The 8963-nt window shown below is 38.6% G+C and overlaps 1 protein-coding gene across 1 annotated transcript; it reads left to right on the top strand.

The window, feature by feature from the left end:
- The first annotated feature begins 5593 nt into the window (after positions 1 to 5593).
- Positions 5594 to 8658, top strand: LOC119068544 (NADH-ubiquinone oxidoreductase 75 kDa subunit, mitochondrial). Its single transcript, XM_037172163.1, has 8 exons — positions 5594 to 5724; positions 5997 to 6179; positions 6252 to 6820; positions 6881 to 7338; positions 7407 to 7738; positions 7809 to 7992; positions 8065 to 8369; positions 8430 to 8658. Exons 2-8 carry the CDS (start codon positions 6009 to 6011, stop codon positions 8574 to 8576), a joined length of 2166 nt encoding a protein of 721 aa, XP_037028058.1. The 5' UTR covers positions 5594 to 5724; positions 5997 to 6008; the 3' UTR covers positions 8577 to 8658.
- Positions 8659 to 8963: the final 305 nt, after the last annotated feature.

Below are 8963 nucleotides of genomic sequence, written 5' to 3'. Positions count from 1 at the left end.
ATACGAAGAGGCAACTCATGGCCTATGGTGATTAGACACTTGCTATTACCTAAAACTAATAGCCGTAACCGTAACAAAGTCGGAAATATCAAAAAACCCAACATTCGCTTTCTCCATAAAAGAAACCATATCGACATAATGTCAATAGTAGAAAGAGCTACAACATGACAATGTTGATAGCGCCATCTTTGGGAAAATGTACAGGTCAATTAGTGATGGTTGTGGTATTCGCATACCACCCACGGCTTGGAGAATTCACAACGTATGGGACGTTAACACACGGTCGATTTGTGAACAATCTAAGTCGGGAGAGATATGATGTAAAATCACAGTCCATATGATCAAGAGACTTGTACAATAGCACAACAGGCCCATCTGAGGCTTAGGTGCTGGGCTTACACCCTCCCATCTAATCTAATCTTTTGTTTGTTTTTGTTAGGTTGCATTTCTATTTTACAAACCTGAGCAATACCGGTATAATATACCTTTTAGATTATTACCAATGTTTTGAACCGATGGCGGATGGTTACATTACGGAGTGTCATAGTAGTCAATGTCATATGCTTCTACTTCTCCAAATATTATTAATTAAAATCTGAGAAGAATTAAAATTAAGTAGACTTAAAAATATCGAATGTCCTGTTTAATTTCCATGCACAAAGCCCAATGTAATATCTTTGTTCAGAGTTCAGACCATTCACCAGGCCCGGACTGGCCATACGGTGAATTCGGGGGATTCCCGATGGGCCTTTTGGATTTTTGTATGAGAATTTTTAATTTGTGGGCCTTTTTAAATTGAGTTGCATGGAGCCCCCTATGGGCTTTTTCGAGCCAGTTCGGTACTGATTCACACATACACCACACTTCACACTACACATTCAATCTAGCATATGCTACACAACATAAAAGCCCTCGAAGTAAATATCGCTTTGTCTGAACCCGTGGCTTTGGCGCTAGAGCTCTCGAATCATAAGTTTCCTTCATTTGCTTTCTATGTAACACTCACTCATATGATATTCTAATTGTTCGTTGCCAATTCGCAACGTTAAAAATATCGAATGTCCTTTTCTTAGCATAATAGGTACGAGCTGAAATTTTGATTACCTGCTGAAAACCTAGTCAAATAAGTCGACAAATATTTTAAAAGCAAATACATAAAACAAAATTAATTAACGCAAATTAATTAATTTAATTAAAGAGGTGGAGTGGATTGTCCTAACGATTATAATTCGGTAGTTCAGCTGGTAACCAGTCAAATCAATTGGTAATTGAAGGGTTACAACCAGTGTCCACATAAAAAAGTCTTTATTGTGGCGCGCCATGAAAAAAACGCTTTAGAAGTCGTTTTCATTCAACTTGACAAAACCAATAGAAAAACCGCTTTATTTCCATCTATTGTATTACACCTGGATTAACAGCGGCGATTTACGCAATAAAGCGGTTACCAGCAAAATTTTACCGATAGAGCCCAGATGCAATGTTGCGTGAGTGCTATTACAAAACAGGAGAGACGAGGGAAACCGAAATTTATCATGCAAAAATTATTCGACAGGAATCGGGTAAAAGAAATCAAATGTTTTACTTGCAGTATCTCACGGAAATGATTCATTACTTGATGACATTTGCGGGTAATTTTAAATTCTGCGCGGGTCTCATAATTTACATAATTGTTTGGATATTGTTATTTTGACTAGCACTAGATGTGTACGTGCATATTACCCCTCTTGGCCGTGTGTAACAATACATATCGTTAGCCTAAAAAAGCATTTATCTCCGAGTTGCATTCAACGTTGAACGTTTATCTCAAAAAAGACAATAAAATGAGAGACGATGAAAAAAATATCGCTTAGGCAGCCAACAAAAGTTTGTAGAGGAGAATGAATGAAAATTTTCAACACGGCAGTGATGACTTCTCTCCTAAATGAAACACTTTGTGAAAGTTCCGCTTTTCGTCAGTGAGTTGAGAGATATAGTGTATGACGTTCTCATTTGGAACTTTTTATTTTGGAAAGTCTAAAGTGTGGAGTTTGCATCTCGAGTCGAAGGCGAGAATGGCGTAATGACTTATGTCCGTGGTGCAAAAAAAAAATTATATATGCTTTGGGGTCGAAAATCGTCTTTTTTATCGAAATTTATGAACTTTCGACGGCCTCACATGTGAAATCCATTATAAAACTTCGACTTCGCCTTGGATCAACAAAAATCACTCGAAAAGTTTTTTTTTCAACTTTTTATCATTATTGTTACGTAAATGACTATTAGTCACTGAGTCTAAAAACGAACACACAATCGCTACCGCAGCACTTTTTTGCTCGTAGCACTTTTGTGCTCGTAGCACAACGTAGAAAATATTTGGAGTATGATGCAAGCTAGTATTAGTGTCTAGTCTAGTATGTGCAGGCGTCCCACTTGTCCGAAATGTCCGAAATTTTACACATTTGTCCGAAATTGTCCGAAATGTCCGAAATTTTCTTCAAGATCTGACCGGATTTAAATATTGAAACTTATAAAAGACTCTACAAAAAAAAAATCACCTGCGGCGCGCTTGATACATTTTTCAATTTTAATTTCCGTGTATCAATTCTTTGTCTTAAAATTTATATCAACATAGATGATCAGTCAACAACAGTCATTCGCTAATTAAATAAGTGTTTTACTAAAAACGATTTTAATTTGATTAAATCGTTACTGAATTTGTTAACTTAAACCACTTTCATTTCACTCGTCACAATCCGAGCCTCCACATAGATATTTTAATAATCGATGAGATAGACACGCTCTCCTGGTTTATTCAGGATAACTTTAACTTCTGATGGCAGTCAAATTCAAAAAACTCTGCATCCCATATTGACAAATTTTTTCGGTTGGTTCGGGAACATAGAAAATACCATAAGGAATATGCTTGAGGTGTCTCAATGGAAGTTGCAACGTACTTAGGATTTTTATATTTAACAAGGAAAATTTACAAATCCCTCAAGGTTCAATGGGCTCCAAAACCCAAAAAAACCAAGAAATTTTTTTCTTGGTTTTTCGAAAGTCTACTGTTACTGTAGGGTAATTAAGTACATAAAGTGGTCGCAAAGTGACAACTGATGTCAAAAATAGATTTATGAATGTGGCAGTAACGTTTTTGAACACTGTGATGGCGTATCGAACTTCGAAAAGTAAAAATACGACTGATGTTTTGAAGGTCGACGTATTAGGCATCAAGCACAAATTTGAAGTGCGAACAAGCGAACAATAGTACATTACTATACCAGTGTATAGTATTGCGTTTTATTTTACGAGCGGGGGAAAGGGTTTTCACTAGTGAGAGAAAGGCTACATTCCCTCACTAGTAAAGTAAAATACATTTACTTTACTAGTGAGGTAATGTGGTCTTTCCCTCACTAGTGAAGACCCTTTCCCTCGCTCGTAAAGTAAAACGCCATACTTTATACGTGAAATAATTTGATATCTCGTATCACGATGAGTAAAAGTACCTCGGGCTGAAGCCCTCGGATACTTTTACTCATCTGGATACGAGATATCAGATTACTTCACTGGTATAGTAATGTACTATTCTAAGCATTAGTACAAAATTTTTGGAATTGAAGTTGAGGGTCTCGTCTGCGGTAAAAAAGTATGTTGCCTGGAAGTTCAACTAGTTTTATATGAATAAAACCGTTCTAAAACTTTTTCTTTCTTTTTTAAATATTTTCAGCCAGGTTTCAGTTAATCCTCAAATTTAACAATACTTTTAGTAAAACATTTTTCAAGTCATATATACTCCCAACAAATTTTTGAGCTTAGAATTTGTCACAAAATTCTGCTGATATAAAACGTTGAAATTTGGTGAGGGAATGATTTTAAATGTCTCACAGACTATTCCTATTGCGATTCTTTAGTGAAAACTGGAAAACATTTGTCCGAAATTTTTTCAGGAAATGTCCGAAATTTTATACAAATTGTCCGAAATGTCCGAAATTCGGACAGGGCAAAATTTAGTGGGAGGCCTGAGTATGTGCTTTGGTTTCCTTTTTTGTGAAGATGGTTATGTTGTATGGAGATAGTTAAAGTAGTAATTCGTATCACTAAAGCCTCCACTTCAAATCTGATGCTTGTTTTACCAGCGTGATTCGAAGCAGTTTTAAGCATAGAGGTAGACTACCTAGAGTAATTATGACCCGAAAATCATTGAAAAATTGGTTTTAAGTGCCGCTACCGCTATTTTATTTGTTGTTTCTGCGTTACTCCGCATCCCATATTATCGCGCTATTCGTTTTATGAAACTTGTTGAAACACCGCTGTCTAACACTAAAATATACATCAATAATGTGGAGTTTTTTTTACCTTCTTTGCATCTAAATACATCCTCAAGTTGAAGAATTGTTTGGTTCAAACGTTCAAAAATACTAAGATCAGATGGAGTAACAGATTCGATAAAACTTTATTGGTGGCATGATTGCTGTCTCAGTCAATCTAAGGAGTTATCGTTCATTTTTTCCAAAACTATTCCTCTCCATGTAGGTCAGCCAAAAGTAGACGACTGAGAAACACCACACCTAGCGTGATACGATACTATCATTAAATTTGGCATTGAAAATTCATATCAACTAGCAACGATTTGCGACGATCTTAAAATAACGGACGGAGTCATATGTTCTTGTCAGGCGTCGAAGATAATTATGTGAGATGTCATTGTGATGCCTAATTACATCACTCTAAAACAAAGAAGAATTACACTCTGAGGTTCATTTCAATTAAATTTCCGAAATTGCATAAGACATGGATAATGAATAATGAAGAGGTGATCTAAACAACATAATGTATGAATTGAACATGGATCCTACAACGGATCGCTGGTGGAAAAGCACACTTTTCTCCCACGAGCATAGACAATGTTTTCATGTCATGTTTTACAATGTAGATGTTGGGCATCTGCCAGTGAATCGTCTTATTACCTTCGTCGCATCACCAAAGAAAACAAATTTGGTTTCATCCTTTCACAACGAAACATTTCTCAATATTTAATGATCAATGAAGCGCTAATCTACGACTAGAGTATATACAAAACCCGGTCAGCGTGTACATCTCGCATTCAATTCTTTAAACCAAGAAAAATCCAAACAAAAATAAATAAATTTCTCGTCCCAAAACAAACCAATTCATTCATCAACCTTGACCTTCAATTTTTAAATATTAAATCCTTGATCTCGCATACATTGCTTATGGGCTTCGATTAGTTTTCCACAGTTTTCTTCGCCGTTGTCCATTATGCTGAAACAATGATCGAAAACAATTTGGTCTGCTTTCTTCTCTATTAATCAAAAGATGAAACTAACCATTGATCTCGCGCCCGTTTAGTTTCGGGACATGCACAGCACGCCTTGCATTTCGGTTTTTCCGCTGCTGCGGGTGCAGCCGATGTAATGGCATTGCTAACTTCGCTGGAACCTTTATCCACTGAATTACCCATTATTTTGCAGGTAGAATGAAGACTAATCAATGTGATCTGTTGTAGAAATTGGCACACTGGCTAGATCGACGTATTTCGCAAGTTAATTGTTGTTTTATGTAATACACGTTCTTCGGCGGTGTGTTGTTATGATGTGAAATTAGATTGACATTTCGAAATGTCAGAAAAATCGAAACGGTACTCAACGGTAGTGCTGTGAAAACCGCTTGAACGTCAATATCGTACCGTCAATAAGAAAAATAAAAATTTTGTAAATCAATCGAAAGGTATAAATTTCACACCAATTTCTATCAGAAAATATTATTTTGTGTTGCTACAACAATATCCAATGCACGGACGGACATCCGTGCAATGATTGCATTGTCAAATGTTTCCCATTCAATGATTTTCGTAGCAAAACAAAGTTAATCGAAAAGTCTATTTTGACAGCTTAAAATCGCACTTTTTATTCTTACGTAATTAAATCAGCAAAAAGTAGCCAAATTATCGTCTGCCAGCCCATTCCATCAACAAATAATTAATCGCAATTCGTCCACAGTTTCCAAACAAAATGTTTAGGACTCCGCTGACACGGACTTTGTCGTTGGGAGCACCATCACGAGTCTTTGCGGTTGTGCGAACGTCAGCGAATGCAGCAACACCAGCCAAAGTTCCCGAAAAGATTGAAGTTTTTGTTGACGACCAAAGTGTTTTCGTCGATCCGGGAACAACTGTTTTACAAGTAAATTTCCGTCATATCTAGCAATTCTGTTGCACTGGGCACGTTCAATCTCTAAATCAAAAACATTTTCAGGCTGCTGCACAGATCGGCGTTGAGATACCGCGATTTTGCTATCATGAACGTTTAGCCGTTGCTGGCAATTGCCGAATGTGTTTGGTTGAAGTGGAAAAGAGTCCGAAACCGGTAGCTGCCTGTGCGATGCCAGTGATGAAGGGTTGGCGCATTAAGACTAATTCCGAAATGACGCGTAAGGCCCGCGAAGGTGTTATGGAGTTTTTGCTGATGAACCATCCACTGGATTGTCCCATTTGTGACCAGGGCGGTGAATGCGATTTGCAAGATCAAGCTATGGCCTTCGGATCGGACCGTTCGCGATTTACCGACATTCATCACACGGGCAAACGAGCCGTCGAGGATAAAGACATTGGTCCATTGGTAAAAACGATTATGACCAGATGCATCCACTGCACTCGTTGCATTCGCTTTGCTTCGGAAATTGCCGGAGTCGATGATTTTGGTACAACTGGCCGAGGTAATGACATGCAAGTGGGAACGTACGTTGAAAAGATGTTGTTGTCAGAATTGTCGGGTAACATCATCGATTTGTGCCCGGTGGGAGCGCTGACCAACAAGCCGTATAGGTAAGACGGTTTTCGGCTTTCTTTTTTCCAGTTGTTCATTTCGTCAAAAATCTTTCTCAGCTTCGTTGCACGCCCTTGGGAAATTCGCCGAGTCGACTCGATCGATGTTTTGGACGCTTTGGGCAGTAACATTAGCATAAGCACTCGAACTGGCGAGGTTTTACGTATTTTACCGCGTGAAAACGAAGACATCAATGAAGAATGGTTGGCAGATAAATCCCGTTTCTCGTGTGACGGTTTGAAACGTCAACGTCTCATCGCACCTATGATGCGTATGCCCAATGGTGAATTGCAACCGGTTGAATGGGAAAGTGCTTTGATTGCAGCGGCAAAGAATCTACTGAATGCTGGCGGAAAAGTGGCCGGAATAGCTGGTGGTTTGGCCGATGTGGAGTCAATGGTGGCGTTGAAAGACGTTCTGGAAACGTTAGGATCAAAATCAGTTTCCACGGAATTCAAATTGCCGAAAGAAACCATGGGAAAGCGTTCAACGTACATCATGAACACACCAATAGCAGGTGCCTAAGACATTTTTTCCTTTCCTCTTTTTCCGAATAATGTCTGTAACATTGACTGTCCCATTTAGACATTGAGGAATCCGATTTCGTTTTGTTGGTTGGAACGAATCCTCGTTACGAGGCGCCTCTGTTGAATACAAGAATTCGCAAAGGTTACGTACATAATGAGACGGATGTGGCATTAATCGGATCAAATGTGGACCTGTCGTACAGATACGAATATATCGGTGATGACGCTGGTGTTATCAACGAAATTGTTAGCGGAAGACATCCGATTGCTAAACGACTAAGTAGCGCCAAGAAACCGGTCATTATTGTCGGCTCCGATCAACTGGCTCGACCAGACGGTGCAGCTATTCTATCATCTTTGCATAGCTATGCAAATAAGCTCGAAAAAGATGTAGGCTAACGATTTCCATGTATAGGTCAAGTCTTCGGTTAACTGAAACTTTAAACCTTTTCCATTTCAGGGATGGAAAGTATTCAACGTTCTGCAGCGAAATGCTTCGCAAGTGGGTGCCATGGACATTGGTTATCAGCCTGGAACCGACGAAGTACTCGCTTCAAAACCGCAGGTTCTATTCCTGTTGGGAGCTGACGGTCCTACAATTACTCGAGATAATATTCCAAAGGATTGCTTTGTCATTTATCAAGGTGAGTAGCTCCCACATCAAAGATGTGTCACAAACATGATGTTAATGCAAAATTGTCCATTTTCAACGTAAGGTCATCATGGTGATGCTGGCGCTGCAATAGCCGATATAATTCTACCGGGTGCTGCATATACTGAAAAACAAGGAACTTACGTCAACACAGAAGGGCGAGCTCAACAGACTTTGGTCGCTGTTACACCGCCCGGCTTAGCTAGGGAAGATTGGAAAATTCTTCGTGCACTTGCCGAAGTCCTAGGCAAACCGTTGGCGTACGATACGTTGGATGAACTTCGTACAAGAATTGAGAAAATTTCACCTCATCTGACTAACTATGGCAAACGTGATGGCAGTGACACAACAAAGGACAAAATCCAAGCGGTAAGTGGAATGGTGAGATTCGATTATTGAAGGGAGATGCGCTAAACCGAAATCTTACAGTCCGGCCAAATCCAGTCATCCAAGATCGATATCAAACAGAAGGAATTGAAGGATTACTTCATGACCGATCCAATTTCTCGGTCGTCGCCTACAATGGCTAAGTGCATAGCAGCCGTTAAAAAGCAAGAAGCAAATCCATACAAGTAATTGTATAATTGTTTTTATCGCTCCTTCTGTGTAGAATATATTGAAAGAAAATAAAACAAAAAAATTCGATGAAAAAATTAAATTTTCCCCGACTTTTTCTCAACAATAGAGTTTAACAGTGCGAGTAATTCCTTTGTAGTTGTCAATCATTTATCTTTTGACGTGATCGCTTAATTGAATAATTTGGAGTTAAACACTCGATATTCCACACATCTATCGTATAGAAGCGGATTATCGTGTCTTATTGACAGCATCTTCATCAGCAACATAAGAGATGTCTTAAAAAATGAAGTCACTGAACACTGTAATTGCATCGCTATCTATTCTCCATGAATCGATAGTCCCTTGTTGAGCAGGTAAGGTGAGTAATGCTTAATGAAATTGTCA

This window comes from Bradysia coprophila, assembly GCF_014529535.1.
Source record: "Bradysia coprophila strain Holo2 chromosome X unlocalized genomic scaffold, BU_Bcop_v1 contig_20, whole genome shotgun sequence".
In the NCBI taxonomy this organism is placed as follows: domain Eukaryota; kingdom Metazoa; phylum Arthropoda; class Insecta; order Diptera; family Sciaridae; genus Bradysia; species Bradysia coprophila.
This window is presented reverse-complemented; position numbering and strand designations above follow the sequence as displayed.